Source organism: Cricetulus griseus, chromosome 8, assembly GCF_003668045.3.
Source record: "Cricetulus griseus strain 17A/GY chromosome 8, alternate assembly CriGri-PICRH-1.0, whole genome shotgun sequence".
NCBI lineage: Eukaryota > Metazoa > Chordata > Mammalia > Rodentia > Cricetidae > Cricetulus > Cricetulus griseus.
The window spans coordinates 48,266,159-48,283,736 of NC_048601.1; the positions used below are offsets into that span (position 1 = coordinate 48,266,159).

Below are 17,578 nucleotides of genomic sequence, written 5' to 3' on the forward strand. Positions count from 1 at the left end.
GATGAATTTTCTACAGAATTGAGATTTCGGTTATGTGACACTGAGATTTTCAATGTCCAAGCTAAGCTCCCCATTTCTAGAAATACATTTTATCATGGTTTGTTGTCTATTTAAATGAGAAAGCTTAAGGTTTGAGCAAGATGGCACGTTGATTTTATTGGCCTGTTGTTGACACAGACATGAGTCCACCTGTAGCAGGATAGCTCAGCAAGTACATTTGGAAGAGTGTCAACAGAGAAATGAGCTTCTAAGAGTCCTTCAGTATGCATGGGTTAATCTCTCTCTTACGCAGGGGTTTGTCTCTCCTTTTTGTGTAGCTTTTGTTTGTTCTCTTTTTCATTCTTCAGACATACTTAAGCTAAGTACCTTTTGACTCCATAAGAATATTATGGATGTGTGTGGTTACTAGGCTGTTGAAGCAAGATACAGATGTGCTGAGAGGTACATCTAAGTAGGGGTTGCTACAAAGTGTCAGTAAGCATATTGGGGTTTGTGAACCTTGTGGTGTATATTGCAGTTGCCATTTCTGCTGTTGTCCTGTGCAGAAGCCCTGGACAATATGTAAATTTACACAGAAGTGTACATACACAACAAACAGGTTTATGAGCTGGCTTGAGAGACACAATTTGCCACCCCTGATGCAGATTCCCCGTGTGAAACCTTTCACATCTTTAGCCACCATATGCAGCAGTATATAATTTGAGGGCCATCAAAAGCCTCACACCCTTCAGCTAAAACTTTCCTGCCATGACAGTTATGTTGTTAAAAATGCTAGTCATTAAAATTCTTGCTTTGAGACAGTTCTGTGTTCAGATGACTACTGATCAAGTACAGCAGGGAGTCTGTACATCAGTGTTCTCCCAACCTGCTCTTCAGTTCTGGTTATTTATTACAGTGTATCATTGTATTCTGGAAAATACTTTCTATCTATGTGAGATATAAGGGAAATTTAAAATTATTTCCAGGAAATCCCTAGGGGTCTTGAGAAAACAGAGCCAAAGGCCAAGTATTAGAATAAAACATCCACCCGGTAGCTTCATTGCTTAGAAAGTTACAAGGGTTTTAGGATCTCTTTGCCAAGAATTAGATTTGAAAACTGCTACCTTTTCAATTTGAATCCTGTTCCCCAACACTGATTTTTTAACACTGGGTCACCCCCTACATTGTAAAGCTGTCTTTGGCTCAGGGTACTTTGGGGACATGGGCATAGCTGACAGAATAGTTCACTAGGACTTTGAAGGTTATATCCACATCAGGTTTCTTACATATTTTCTCTGCTTCCTGGTCTACTTTGGTGTAAACAGACACTGCCAACATACTCCCACAGTACAACCAACTGGTCAACCACACCTTACCAGTAGGATGAACTGAAATCACCAGGCAGAATCCACCCTTCTCTTCTTAAGTTACTTGTATCAGATATGTTGTCATAGTCATGTAGAAATAACTGAACAGACCGACAGACAGACAACAGAGACACTATGTCCCTAAGACTGTTAATGTTGTATATAGGTAGGCTACACTGGCCTTAATTTGAAATCCTTCTAACTCAGCCTCGTAAGTGCTAAGTTTACAGTGTAAACCACCAATCCCAGCTTTGGATATGCCTTCTTAACTGACTATTCTTACTTAACTTTACAATTGTGCAGTATTTTAGTTTCCCAGAGCTCTTGGAACTGCACACATTGATCTATTACCAGACAGGGAGCAGCTGGCCAAGGACTGCTGTAGGTGCTCCACTATGGTTCCTGCAGCCCTCCTTTTCAAGCACTGCCCGTCGGGCTCTCAAGCTGGTCATCAAACAGCAAGTTCCTTTCTGCACTTGGTATGTGCAGAAGTTTTTTGAAAATCTCGCTTTGCAGGCATTTGGTTGGGACTGCCTTCTGAACTTTGCATACATCTCCATTAATTATCCTTTCTCTGGAGCAGCTTGCAACTGTATTCTTTATATTAAGGGGCAAAGTTTAGCTTGGACCTATTTTGATTTACTGGTTTATTGATCTTGACCAAGAATTCTTTTATTTGCAAGTCTTCACTTAGAAAGTCAATTTGATAGCCTTTGCCCATTCATTTTGAAGGTGTCACTTACAAGTAATCTTGCCAATGAGTAATGGAGGAGCTAAAATTACTAATAAATTAATTAGAATGTATTTATAAACCCAGTGGAAAGCCAAGAATGAAGTTGCTTTTCTATTGATTATTATACTGGTCATTAACTGCTGAGAAAGTGCCTTTGCAGGGAGCACAGAGCACTGGCCAGTTCCTTTGGTAATTGCAGGATTCCTTCATTACAACTACACAATTGTGGAAAGTAATTACTCATTTATTCCATGGATTCGTAGTGTGGGCAGTTACTGGAGGTTTGTGGCAACACCTGGGACCTAAACAGGTGTCAGCTTCCATGTAAGAATTTCTCTTGTCAGTCAGTACTCATTTATGTGATTTTTGATGTGCTTAGTTTTCTAAATGACCTATTTAGTCTTCTTGAATGTAAATCTACCATTCTGCACAGACCCGCTCCAAACACTTGAGTCATGTGCAAGAGAACCTGGAGGAAATCTCCCCGGGTGCCTGTGAGTTCAGAGTACCATAAAGCAGTGGTTTTCTTTTTCTAGGAAGCAAGTGGAGTTAACTGGCCATGCCTGGGAAATGATGGCTGGCTCCCATTTCAAAAGTGAAGTGCTTCTCAGTAAAGCTCAAAGAAACAGCACATCTGTAAATGTTTGGTCAAAGATACCTGCTTGTTGATATCTCTGATACGACCAGGGAATGCTGCGATGGCACAGTGGAACAGAAAACAAGATTCTGCTGCAAGGGAAATAATAAGCATGCTGGAGTTCAGATACCGCTGATACTGTCCTCTTTCCCAAAACCATTCCCTAAATGTCCTGTTTGCAGCCCTTGTAACCAGAGGTGCTCATAGAGTGAGTTTTGCTGTGCACAAGCTGTTTGTGTACAATATGGAGGTCCACATCTAGCAAAGGATGTAGACTGTAATGCCAGACATGCCTAGCCTCATGGCAGTGACAGACCTGACAAGTCAGAAGATGGTTCTGCCCGAACCAGAGACATACTCCCAAGTCAAAAAAGTCTGTAGACTCAGGATTGCTTTCCTTCTTCTTTACAGGTGAGGAAGCCAAGGCCTACTATGAATCGAGGCCATATTACTAAGGTTGCAGAGGTAGTAATGTATGCTAGAAATGGTTCAAAGAACAGATTTCAAGATTTCTCACTCCAAAAAGTTAGAAGGAAAAGAAAAAAAAATCTGTGAAGGACATATATGTGTTGGGCCCCAGCCCCCATGGTGTCTCTGTGAATTGACAGGTGCATCCTGTTCTCTAGTCCTGGCTTCCAGCCCCAGCCTTGCCCCTCTGGCATCAAAAACAGGAGCTCTTACACCTGGGGTTTTTCCACTGTGCCATAAGTTAAGTCTGTATATAAGGCTGCTCCCTCCCTGCAAAAAGACAGATGCACACACATTCTCTTAGTGCAAGTGACCTGACGGCTCGGTTTTTAATTAAATCACCAGGCTTTTGCCTGATACTCAGACTTGGATGCCACAATTGGAGGTTCCAGTAGACTTAGTCGTGGTGCAGGCGCCACATATATGTAAGTTGGGTTCTGCAGTTGTCGTTTCAAAATAAGTGTGTAGGTTAAACATTATGCTGTATACCTTTAATATATTCAATTTTAATTGATATTGAGAGGTAGAAGAATTCAGCATCAATTGTAAAGTATGTATTCCAACTTAGGATTCTCTTTCATTAAGTCCAGAAATATTAAAAGAATAGTAAGAGGATACTAATAAAATGTAAGTTTTACATGGGATGTCAGGGGACAGAGGAGAAAAAAATTTGTGTCATTACTGTGGTTTGTTTGTTTTGTTTTGCTGCACAAAAGGGAAAGGCCATGCTCACCTGCCCCATATTAACTATAAGTGATAAGTTATAACCATGACTCCAGGGTGCAGTGTGCCAGCTCGTAGCTTTAAGTGTATGCTGGTGATCTTTGTTGTTGCATTATTGAGCAGAAACTGACAGGTGTGGATTAATGTCCTCATTGCTAGAGTGCAAATTCCCTCAGAACAGGGCCTCTGTCCTATTTGTCTCTGTAGCCTAAAAGTTCAAAGGTCAAGAAAGCAACGGTGGCTTTCCTGCCTGTAGTGTAAGAGAATTGGAGTGCCTGCTGGCCTGAAAAACTCAGGTTATAGACTCCTAAGACTCTCAGGTGTGGCCTCCTTTTCTCTTTATTTAGTTGTCTGTTTTGATGCCAAGATAAACTTTGATGACAATGCTGAGTTCCGACAAAAGGACATATTTGCTATGGACGACAAATCAGAGAATGAGCCCATTGAAAATGAAGCTGCCAGGTACGATCTCAAGTACATCGGACTAGACGGGAACATTGCCTGCTTCGGTAAGTACCAGCCCCAAGTCTGGAATTTTATAGGATTTCTGAAATACTATTTACTAATAGATGTTAAAATAGGTGTTTCTTATGGTGCTTCCTGGAAGCAGCATTTCCTCTCAAGATCCATTTCGATTGATGGTTGCTGATTTAAAGCCATTTCTCATTTCTGACACTACTGAGCTTTTGGATTGGACAATCTTTTCTTTTTGTAGGGCTGTCCAGTATGTAAGGTTCGGTAGTGTTCCCCTCCTCTAGAGACAGCTAAAGTTGTGGAAATGAAACAAAGAAGGAAAATGCCTAGATGTTTCCAGGTGTCTATGGTGTATAGCAGCATTCCAAAAAATAATGCTGAGAGGCTGGAGAGATGGCCACTGGTATGTGACTGCTGTGCAAACATGAAGGTCTCAGTTTTGCTCCATGGCACCCACATGAAAGCTGGATATGATGGTATATGGTGATATCCACAATGCTGTGCAGGTGGGAGACAATGGGATTGAGGGGCTGGCTGTCCTCTCTAGTTTTAGTGAGAGACCTATATTAAAAAATGAAGTGCAGAAGCAGTAGAGAAACACACCCAGCACCAACCTCTGGCCTACAAACACATCTGCACATGGGCACACACACATACACACATGCCATGTACATGTACATATTTAAAAAAAATAAACATTGACTTAAAGCATCTCAACCTCATTAATAACTTACAATGTCCCCCTTTGTATCCAGCATCATATGCTATGAACTGTGGAGAAGCTGGACTCTGAGACAAAATTATTTTTTCAGAGTATTTGCATTTGTTTTCTGTGTCTGTGGTAAAACATTCTGACTAAAAGAAACTTAGGGTAGGACAGTGTTTATTTAGCATACAGACCTCAGTCCATCACTGAGGGAAAATGGGGCAGGAACTCAAGTAGGAACTTGAAGCAGAAACCAGGCTTGCAGACTCAGTTGCTAGTTCATTACTTCTTATACGGCCCAGGTCCACCTGCCCAGGGAATGTTGCCACCCATAGTGGACCTTCCTTACTCATTAATCAAGATAATCCCTCACACACTTGCCCACCAGCCAGTCTGATCTGAACACTCTCTTGGTTTAGACTCCCTTCTCAGGTGACTGTAGGCTATGTCAAGTTGACAGTTAAAGTTTACTAGGAGTAGAGAGCATGCATTCTAACCATTTCACTAATATCTCAGACTGAATGGTAACCAGTTGCCAAAATACTTAATTCATTATGCCAGTTTATTAGTCAAACAACGGGCACATCATAGTCATCTAATTTAGTTTAAATGGCTTATGCAGCTGAGATAAGAATGGGTCTGTAGAGGCAGTACAATTTCAGTTATTGTCCACGGCTTCTAGTGCTGTGATTTATTTGCTTCCAGCTTAATTGCACACGACTGTGTTTCTGCTAGAAACAATTCATTGCACTGGAAACTGAGGTCTTCATCTTAATGGAATTAAAATAAAAAAGATTTGTTGCTCATTAAAACAACAGCATCATTATATTAAGAAGTGAAGAGACTTCAACAGCTCAATGTTCAATACAATGGAAAATGGCATCCAATTACAATTGACACCTAAAGCTCCTGCTTTGGGTGGGAGTGCTGTCTGAATGGTTCTGATCAGTCACCCCTCCTGGAGGAAATAAGCAAACGTGCTCGAAACATTTGTAGACATTTGGAAAGGGGGACAGTATAGGTTGTGTTTAGAACTATTAAATACAGATATTAATATATGAATGTGTCTCACAAACTCTGATTTCACTGCACACTTCTTGAAGATATTTTATTACACACACACACTGTTTTTATGATGACAAGACATACTTTATTTGCTGAGCTTCTTGGTACACATTAACCCACCCCAGGATACAGGTCCCCACTCCCTATTCTTATTTTAGTGTTCCCGCCTTAATTAAGGTAATCATAGTTCACAGGTTTTTCTGTGACCATTCAAGGGTCAGAGAAAGTAAAGGTGTTTTACCTTGAATAGTTTGCTGAGTTGCAACACCCCCAGTCCTTGTTACCCGAGGACAGTAATTCTCTATGATTAAACAGAAGAAGCAAAGGAAGTGTGATTGACCAACAAGAGTTAGCATTGGAAAGCAGGACTTCAGTGCTAAAATGCTACTTCAGTTCTTAAGAAAGACCTGGAAATTGTCTTACTTTAATTCTAGATTTAATACTGGGTTAGTAATTAACATCTTGTTTGAAGTTTTGTTTTTGATTTTTAAAATGTGTGTGTGTGTGTGTGTGTGTGTGTGTGTGTGTGTGTTTCAAATGCTCCTTGTCCACGGCTTCTAGTGCTGTGATTTATTTGCTTCCAGCTTAATTGCACACCACTGTGTTTCTGCTAGAAACAATTCATTGCACTGGAAACTGAGGTCTTTATTTTAATTCCATTAAGATGGAATTAAAGAGGGTTTGAAGAGGGTGTTAAATCCCTTGGAGCTTCAGTTACCTTCATGAACCTAGGTGCTAGGAACCAAATTCCGGTCCTCTGCATGAGCAGGGCATGCTCTTAATTAATCACTGAGCCTCCTCTCCAGCCCTTTGCTTTGCTTCTTGGGACAGGGTTGTACATGTGCCCAGACTGTCCTGGTACTTAACTTACTGTGTAGCTCGGACTGGCTTGAGTTCAGGCTCAACCTGCTTTACCTCTGAGAGCCAGGATTCTAAGTGTTGTTCTATCATGCGTCTGTGAATCAGAAGGAACATCAAGGGGTGCTGCTTTGGGCTCAGTTATTTCTCCTTTGAGTTGCTGTCAATGAGATCATATAAAGATGCATGCCTCCAGTAGGTGAAGAAAGAGCAGAACCCTGAGAAGTTGGATTAGTCACAAAAGGGTACACATTCAGAGAGCATTTCCATCAGAACAAACTGAGTGTCACTCTCGGCCCAATCCATTTGAACAGCTAGACACTCCTCACAGCTTCTTTCTGCCTCTCCTCTCTTCTACACGTTGCCTCTCCAGAACCACAGCCAAATTGGTGCATCCCCTTAATTGTTTCTTTTGATTTGAATTACTAATGACTCCTCATCATTCCTATTTTCTTGCTTATTCTTCAGATACATTTATTCTGATTGTTCACCGTAAATGGGTATGAGTTTATGAACTGAATGGAATTCCAACCAGGGCACAGATTGGCCTGGAAATGATAGGGCTCTCATTTGGCTCTGGTTGTTCATACACCTTTTTCTGTGCTGATTGGTCTGTCCTATGTCATGTGTTATTTGCATTTCAGTGAATGGCGCTGGATTAGCCATGGCTACTTGTGACATAATTTTCCTGAATGGAGGGAAGCCAGCTAACTTCTTGGACCTTGGAGGTGGTGTAAAGGAAGCCCAAGTCTATCAAGCATTCAAACTGATCACATCTGATCCCAAGGTAACTCTTCTTTGGTAGAAATAGGGCATAGTGTTTGCCTTCTTTCCTTCCAGATGATGCAGCTTGGCACTTGCTGCTAACAATGAAGAAGGAAACATGCATTTTGCAGCCTCCGGTACAAATTGTAGTACTTACACATTGCAGTATATGATGATTTGACTTTTGTTTGGTTGAAGTAGCTCCTGGGTCTCATTTCAGAAACTGTGTACAAAGTCATAGGACCTGGACGAGAGCATAAAAGACAGTGTGTCAAGCAATGATGTGATGTTGATTGGCATGTATTTGGGTAATTGACAACAAACCATTAGTCCTATGTTTACATGACTTAGGACTCAGCCTCACATTCCTTTTGTAAGGATCCTTAAGATATTGCCAGAATATTCGGAATTTATAGAATTATAGCGTCACCCATCACAGTGTATAATATATGGAAGAAATAATAGCCTCTCTGTTTCTTTATGTGGTTTAATCTCCATCCTTTATTAAGACAGTTGGTAACATACAGATTAAGCAGTAAATTACTGAATATAGTTTTCTAAATTCTGTTGTTGATTTGTGTAAATATTTTCTTCTTAACTTGAGTTTAGTGAACTGGAATATAGAAACTGTGCACAGCTAGGGGTATTGCAGGTGTTTAATAAGTTCTTGGTGTGTTCCTTCCTTTGCTGTAATTGTCTTTTCGTCATTGTCAGGGGATAACAGGCGTAGGCTCACTTATATAGAATGTCTCCGTTTTTTAAAATGTGTACTTTTCATGGTTTTCATTTAATTCTCTTAACTGGACTCAGGACTAACATTATACCATAATCATTTGTATTAAACTTCATTTAAGTATTGTTATCTCAATATTGTTAGAGTGTTTAATAAATTTTGTTAGAATTTAGAGCATCACCCAGAAAAATCATGAATGAAATCAAAACCCCCTCCCAAGTCCTGCATCACAGCTAGCTTCGTGTGGCTGCTTCTCATTAAGAAGTGAACTGGCAATAGCCTGTTTTCGTTCACATGCAGTGTGGTTCCATGTGTGCAGTAAGCTTGTCAGTATTTCTTGTGCCTTATTGTTTGCTAACTATGATTTACCTTACAATTTGTTAACTCTTTTTTTCTGATTCTAAAACAAATGTTAAGGTATCAGTAGCTGTAAGATATATTCAGTTCTCCAGTGTTGTCCAGGAATAGCAAATCATTGCAATCTAAGCCATTCATCCATTAAAGGTATTTGGGAAAAGCTTTTTTATACAGCCTGTGTTGTTTAGGTTTCTTTGGTCACGGTTGTTCTTGCATCCTGTGTTCTTTTGCACATGCCTTCACACTGCTTTCTAAGGGAAGAATCTTTTTCCTCCTAAAGATCCCCACATGAAGTGCACTCTGTAGGTGCCACTAATATGTGGCACACAGTACCTGGCTAGCCTGAACCACAAGGTATGAGAGGGCAATGGTTGTAATAAAACACTGATTATTAGCATCTGTGAGATTTACTTATGTTAATGATAGAGAGCCGTTGGGGGTTAAATTTACCTAGACAAGTTTATCAGGATTTTTCTTTGAAACTTTTTTTTTTTTTTTTCTGAGACAAGGTTTCTCTGTGTAACAGTCTTGTCTGTCCTGGGACTCACTCTGTAGACCAAGCTGGTCTTGAACTCACAGAGATCCACCTGGCTCTGCTTTGAGTACTGGGATTAAAGACATCACCACTGCCTGACTGAAACATCTTTTCTTAGTAGCTGCTCTCGAATTTTAACTTAATTAAAGTACAGGGTGTAAGGGATTTAAAAAGTGAGTTGCAGAACCATTTTTGTTGTTTTTGTTTAAATAGTCTCTTCAAAAAATTTGACTTCACCTTATGGAATATTTTTAAATGCTTGAGTGTTTCAACTTTTTTGAGATTGGCTGTCATCCTGGGATGGATAAAGGGATGTGGGAGTTATTTTATTTTCCTCACACTATATCAGGAAAATGAATGCATAGCTCATCTCCCAGAACATTTTCCAAACCTTGAAATTTCTAAGCGGGTTAAAAAGTATGGAAATGTAATCCGTGATTTCAGTCCTGGCTTTGGTTCATGCAAGTCAAAGAACAGTGAAACAAACAAAACACAACAAAACAGCCCAGCAAAAATGGTACAGAGGAGTTGATTTGATTTTGCAAAAAAAAAAACAGCTTGTAGTTCTGGCAGTAATTATTTCTAATAGAGCCCTGTCCACCTGCCTACAAGTAGTGCTTCCAGGAGCTCAAAGCTAATTATTTCAAAGGATTGTCTTGTTAGATATAAGAGTTATAGCTTACAGAAACTCAGAACTACAAACAGCTTATTAGTGCTAAACCAAACCCACAGTCTTAACACTTGTGTTCATTGTAACAACCTAATTTTATTGGTAAAGTAATAAATACAGCATCATTCAAGAAAAGTATGCCAGATTCCCATGTTTCTATCCACAGTCTTAGCCATAGCTCTGAACTTTTCATTTCTTTTGCTTGTCAAAGAAGCCCAAACTTGTTTTCATGTTTCAGCATAAACATCTGCATAACAAATTTGCATATTTATTTATAACATATGACCCAGAATTCCTCTTTTAAACTGTCTGAACCAAGAGTCTTCAAGATGGCTCAGTTATTCAGCTGACTTCCCATGAAATTTATCATTTAGTATTGTATTATTCTTGTGTTTTCATCAGGGTCCAAGTGGAGAGAAAGGCTTGGGAGCACAGGTCTCATCTGATCTTTATTTTGTCTTGCAGAACTCTGAGCAGAATTCCTAAAGACAGGAGTAAATATGAAAAAAAGTGGAGTTTTGCTGCAATCTGTTAAGAATATGTGCTTTTCAAAGAAAAGTGCTATATAGAATGCTGTCTTTGGGTTTTTGTTTTTGTAAATTATTTTAAATATGAGCTTTGCCTTGTATTTCTAATTCTTGAGTTTAGAATTTCAGGTACAACATCTGGCCTATATGAAGAATCTTATGTTAATGAATAAAGCATAGACTAGTTGGCACAGTTTCATCAATAACCCCTCTGCTGGCCTGCATTAACCAAGTCTGTTAGCCTCTGAGGGCCGCCTTCTGAGAAACCAGAGTAAGTGAGTGGCATTGGTGAAGCACCTGGCTTGTCTGGACTGTGCTTCCTGGTTTGTGGCCAGCTTAAGAGTGCCTCTTCCAAGCCCTTCAGCTGCCAGAAAGAAATGTGCTCTAGAAGGCATAGCCTCCTGTGAGGAGAGAGCATTTCTCGTGGGGCTCAGCAGCCAGGCTGCCTGTGGCTAACCCCGTCTTTATTACTTAGTGCTGTGGAAACTTGGACATTTTATTCAATTTTGATGTGCCTTAGTTTCCTCTCTTGTATAAAGTGCTTACTAAATAAGATTGCTTAGTTATAAGAATTGAAATCTGCATATCTTTTTTGAGGGGACTTTTTACTGAATGGTATCATTTAAAATATTTAAGGAATGATAAGTATAACCTGCCCACTAGTAAAAGGGTAATTATGCCTTGCACATGCTCCTGATTGGGGGCAGAGAGCGCACTTTCTGTGGGGCCTTCTTGTTTATCTTCATGTTTCTAAATTCACCGTTTTAACTCAACATTTGTTTTTACTGTAAAATGCAATTTTAAATATATAGTTAGAAGACTTCTCACTAGCTGAGTATGCCTATGAAACTGCAGCCAGGTCAAGAAATATCCCTGAGTCCCCGTGTGCACTACCCCCAAATCCTTCTCCTAACCTTACCTTTTTCCAAAAGGCAACCCATGCCTTCCTGTGTGCCAGTACAGGTTTGCTTTTACTTGGTTTTGAATTTAATGTGTCAAGTGCTGTGTGCTCTTGTTCTCTTGTCGTCTTCTGTGGTGGTACTGACCAGTCTCTTCAGATTCAAACATACTAGCAGGTGCCTGGAAACACCCAGGTTGGTTAATAAGGCCTTGCTTTGTGACCTATGAATTTGAACACACTTCATGTCATTGTTGGTCATTGGGGTATCTTCTAAATGTTTAAATCACCGTATTTATAAAGAAGATGTGAAAACAACATATTATTCCAGGATCATCTCTAAAGCACAGCAGAAACTTGTGTCTTCATTTTAAATGCCTGAAACGAGCATGGAAACACATTCCAAGAGCAGTTCTGTGTTTTGAAGAAACTGAGGTCACTAGACTTTTTTTGTTTTTGTTTCTTAGAGTTTTCTTGTAAGGACTCAGAATTCTCATATGACTCCATGACTGTGTTCGGACATTGGATGGTTGAAATGATTCATTGCCTTGCAGTGATTCTCTAATTGGACAACCAAGGAAACAGTTTAATGAAAGGAGGATTAAATTCATGTTTGAAAGAATGGTTTGATATAAAATTGAGAAGAGATTATCTCCATGAGTCCTGTAGTATGGGCTTCAATTTCTCCAGAATTGGAGGCAAGAGAAGTAAAACCACCTGGTCTTTTTCCATGACTGTGTATACCCAAATGACTTTTAGTCTAATGTTTTGAATTACTATCTGTTAAATAAAACATTTTAAAGTGCTGTGCTTTTAGAGTATATTTAAAGAAAAAGCAATACCATAGTTTTTCATAATTCATGTTTATAGCAGAGACAGGACGTTTGTTAAAAGATAAACTGAGGCAGATAAAATTTTAAAGGCTTTCCTAGGACAAATAGCAACCCCAAATCTGGTAGCTCCAAGCTGGCTTGCTCCTGGGGCTCCCCTGAGTTGCTGAGGGAGAGACTTTCTGAGAGCAAACTCAAAAATACAGCAAAGAAATGAGGCTGCCTGTCTGCAAGTGAACCATTACTTCCTAGGTCACTGAAACTCTTCAGCAAAAGATGCGGCTGCCTGTCTACAAGAGAACATCTATTTGCTGGGTCTCTGTAGACTGAGTACCTGTCTGCAAGTGAGCCATTGCTTCCTGGGTCACAGAAACTCTTCAGTGTATGTTTTTCCTTACAAGTTGTTTGAAAACAGATTATACTTTCACATGGACCGAGCGGATTAAAGTCTAGGTAGTTACTCTTTGTTTGTTGTTTTTGTTTTCTTTGTTTGGATTTTTAACTTTTACACAACCCTTTTATTTCTGTGTATTCCCTATGTAAGTGATGGGTTTGTTGGTGACAGTCTCTCATGCATGCAAATCCTGTGCTTTGATTTATCAGCTGCCATCCTTCTCCTGCTTCTCTCCTCATCTTCCCAAATAGCCCTCTCTTTTCAGGTCTTTTTTAAAATTAGATCTGGATTCCACATATGAGAGGAAAAAATATTTTTCTTTCAGGGTGTGGTTTATTATGCATGATAGGATGATCTCTATCCATTTTATTTTTACTGCAAATTACCTAAAATTTTGATCTTGTAGGTGGCAGAGTAAAAGTTCTGTTGTTTACACCGTATCTTCATACAGTCATCCTTCAGTGAACAGCTCTCCTGATTCATGCCTTGGCTGTTTTGAATAATACTGTAGGAAGCATGGGTGTACAAACATCTCCGTGATATGCCGAACTAGAGTCCTTCTGGTATATAGCTAAGAATGTACTGGAAGGATCATAAGTGGCTTTGTTTATGGTTCTCTGGGTAACCTTACAGATTCCCAGGCAGACATTGTATATGTCTTAGTTTGCCTGAGCATTTAGTCTAGGGAACATGGTCTTATGTTTTTCGATCTGAAGCCCATTATCTAGTCTCCTCCCTCTTGTATGTAGATGATCCACTTACTAAAGTATATTTTGGGGACTGGAAAGATGGCTCAGTGGCTAAAAGCACTAGCTGCTCTCCTAGATGACCTAGATTGGATTCCAAGCATCAGCATAGTACCTCACAACCCTCTGTAAATCCTGTTCCAGGGCATCTGATGCCCTTTTCTGGTCTCTATAGTCACCAGGCACATAGACATACATAGAGACTAAATATCCATGCACACAAAAGTAAAAGAAATTAAAAAAAAAATAAGTGCAAGCCAATTTTCATTTTTAATCGAAGCATAGAAATTACATCTATTTATAGGTATGTGACTGTTAGTATGTAATGATTATGTTGACACAGAATAGCTTCTTATTATTGAATCATTCTGTATACACTGAAAATGAAAAACTTTCTGCCCTGGATTCCTTCTTTCTGTCCCTTGCTGACACTGGTTTTTTTCTGCTGTTTTGAGTGCCTTTATATTTATTTTACATTTCTTTTCCTGGCTGAATCAAGTTTCTGAGCAGGCCCCCTCTCCACGACACCTCAGACTCATTCTAGATTACCTGATGTGCTTTTCAGGGATGTCTGACAGCACTGCCATTTCAGACCTTACTGACACACTTAGAAACCAGAGACAAGGCTGTACTGTCCATTTTGCTTCTCATAATTCACATTCTAATATACCTCATTTTATTTCATGCTAAGTGCTTGAAGAAACTCACTTACTTAGGTGTACCTTCTGAAATCTTGTCATTAGCCTCAGCATGCTCAGTAATTATTCATCTTGTATGTACAAGCCTTTAGGCTGTTACAGAGAAAATAGGCCTTTAATCAAATTATGATATCAAATAGGTTGGAAATGTATAATTATTAGAAGTTAGGTGGGTTTTTTTATCATTTCAAATGCAACAGCAATCAAATAATGACCAGAAGTGGTGTCAAGCCTGCCTGACTCTTCAGAATAATAACAATTAGAATAATCTCATGATGCCCAGGTATCTAGAAGAGTCACTATTATCTTAAGGTCTTAGTCTGGAGTCCAAAGGAGCTTCATAGAGGAATCATGAAATGTGAAAAGCAGACTTAGGAACATAATTTCAGAAAAACAGGGCTAAAGACCTTTTGACCAAGATCTCTGGTTTTCTCAGCTGGAGTAGATAGATGTAATAATCTGGTAAAATGAGCCCTACTCAGCCACAGTGGGTAGATGTTCTAATCTGATGAGATGAGCCTGACAGTGTGGGAGGTTGAGAATACTCCACAGTTCCTTCCTTGCTTCCTCAATACTTCCCCTGTCAAGGAATTTGGAATTAGGGAAGATGATCTTGTGAATGAGCAGCGTGTCTGTATGGTCCTTCCTAAGACATGTCCCGGCTCACCCCGATCTGTTTTGGAATGTCTTACACACAGCATCTCCTCTTCTATAATTAGTAACTTGGAAGAATATAGAAAAGTATAAAAATGATATCTGGGCATGGTGGCACCCACCTCTAATCCAACCTCTTCAGAGGGTGAGACAGAAGTATCAAAAGCTCAAGGCCAGCCTCACAAAATCAGTAAGTTCAAGGCCAACTTGTAATACAGGAGTTACTGCCTGTCTTAAACAATCAATCAAATACATATATACATGTACATAGACTTTAAAAAATACATAATAGTTTTAATATATATGTAGTACCATAATCCATACTATTATGCAATCTACTGCTTTTCACATTTTTTAGGGGTTTTTTTTTTTTGCCCTATAGTTGTCAATATTTTTAGTATCTAAGTGGTATCTTTATAAATATAAAAGTTTAGTTTGACCTGTTGGTGTTTTGGTTGTTTTGACCCTCTTTACATGCATAACTTTAGAGTCAGCTCTGATTACTGATGAGTTCCTATTAAGTTGAAGGTCAGAATATATATAGATTCGAGGATTATACTCTTACAGTTGAATTATGTTCATCTTAGTTGAAAGATGCTACCAACAACACAGAGTCCATTTCTCCTCATTTTGGCCATTACTATTTTTCTTAACTAAAACAATTATTTTTTCTTTTGTTCTGTATTTTTATTTCCTTCTTTGTGACTGGCTTGTTTGTGTGTTTTGCTGTTTATGTGTAAAAGATCTCATTGTTAAGTCACAGTTCTACACAATGCTTTTTAATACAAGGCTATGTATACTGAGATTAATACAATGGGCCCTAGCATATATGTTGAGACTTTTTCTTCATCCTGTCTCTTGTCTATGGACACAAAACTTTTATTAAAGATTTAGTTTGGTTGTTTCATGACTCTGCATGAAGCAATGTGAAGTTCAAATGTGACACTCTCCCATCCTCTTTTCTCAATGAGGTGACAAATCTCTTAATCTGACTATATGAGCATTGTGAATTAATTGAATGGTCCTCTAGCTTTAATATTGCTGTCATTATTTCCAAGGAACATCTTATAACCACAAAAGGGGTTCTTGTGTAGAGCAATGAGGAGCCCTTGTCATCTTCAGTGCATGTGACTCTGCATTTGGAAAGTGATCTGCATGCTAAAATGTATAAGGCTGGTAGTTATTTATAATACCACCTTCAAAATTATTGAGAAAGTATGCAGAGCACTAAAAAATGCTTGTCACCTGATGCTCACTTTCCAACTAAGGTCAAAGTAGACATGACTCTGCCTTCTTGTCTTTTTTTAAATGTCATACACAATGTTCTTCTCATAGTTAATTTAGTGCTATGTTTATGTTTTGTCCTCCCTTCCTCCCTCCCTCCCCCTCCCTCCCTCCCTCCCTCCCTCCCTCCCTCCCCTCCCTCCCTCCCATCCATCTGTCTGTCTTGCACAGGCCCAAAATAACTCTACTACTCTGCTGACCCTAGATTTTTAGATGTTTTTGTCTTCATGTTTGTGTGACTATTGTTAGCCTCAATATACAGTATTAAAGTGTAGTGTAGAGTTCCTGTAAGCATAATTTCAGTGCTTGACTCAAAAATGCATCTGTTAATAAAAGTGTCTAAAAACACATGTAAAACTAAATTTGGCCTGATCAGTTGACATTTTGTCATCAGGAGCTCATTGAAATCTAGTGCTATGTTTCCATAAGAGAAGTGTTACAGTGGTGAGGTAGACTGGATTATGGTAATTGTTGTGTCGTATTTGGATAATTATGGGAAGCTCTTCAGAAAAGTAACATTAGTTACCCACATTATCTCTTAATGAAAGAGACGTCAGGCACCCCCTAGCCTGAGTATATAGAGAAAGTTTTAGTTTTTTTTTTTTTTCTCTTTTCTTTTCTTAATGAAAACGTTTTATTTAGTTTTCCTCTTTTAAATTAAAAAATTATCTTAAGAATTTCAGTCCCTTCACTTACGTTTTTTAAGGTTTTGTATACATATAAGCATCACTATTTTTATGAATTTATATTTCCTATTATATATAAACGATTTAAAGAATGTCCCTGCTTTATTTACATAGCATAGCCAGTAAACACTTGGTTGAGTTTTCTCCCAGCATATTTGTTACATAGTAAGCACCCCCTCAGGTTCTTTGTTGGTCTTCTTGACTGTCAGTTTTTATTAACATTAATGCATCCTGATTGGTATTGAAGGACTATTGTTATTTAGAAGCTATTTAAAGAGGCTTGATATCAAAAGTTTCTCAAAGCAGAGGGCAGTGTAGTTGGTCAAATGCAGTGCTATGAGTAGAGCTGTGTATGTTTCTGTTTATAACGGTGGAAATAAATATAGTCAGGGCCACCCCCGATACTTTATGTATTTATTACCCAAATGAACTCCTGGTTTCACTTCCTTAGGGGTTAATAGTGGGTTATTTGTGACTGTAGTAAGTCACTCTGAATTGCCTAGATGCTGAATGACCTAAGAATTCCTGAGCCTGCTGCAGCCCATGCCCGACTGTGTAGCTTGCTCTGGTCCTTGCATCTCCTCAATGCCTTCTTTTCAGTCAGTGTGAAGAAGGGAGTGAGTAAAGAGAGTCCCCTCCACTCCTCCTTTCCTACTAGGTTTTGAAATGAGGCTGTCACTAAAGGGCCTCGGGAGAGTCAGGTGGTTTCTTCATGCATTGTCACCACGCATTCCAGGCGAACTCCTGAAGTAGGTGTCTTTAATCTGTGGAACACTCAGCAGATGTCACTT

At 39.1% G+C, this 17,578-nt stretch overlaps 1 protein-coding gene across 1 annotated transcript in view; it reads left to right on the plus strand.

Annotated features, from left to right (window-relative positions):
* Window positions 1–17,578, plus strand: part of Suclg2 (succinate-CoA ligase GDP-forming subunit beta) — a 265,264-nt gene that overhangs the window by 151,367 nt on the left and 96,319 nt on the right. Inside the window, exons 8-9 of the mRNA XM_027428935.2 lie at window positions 4,255–4,416; window positions 7,655–7,797. Of these exons, the coding sequence (XP_027284736.1) occupies window positions 4,255–4,416; window positions 7,655–7,797 (305 nt within the window). The remainder of the gene's footprint in view (window positions 1–4,254; window positions 4,417–7,654; window positions 7,798–17,578) is intronic.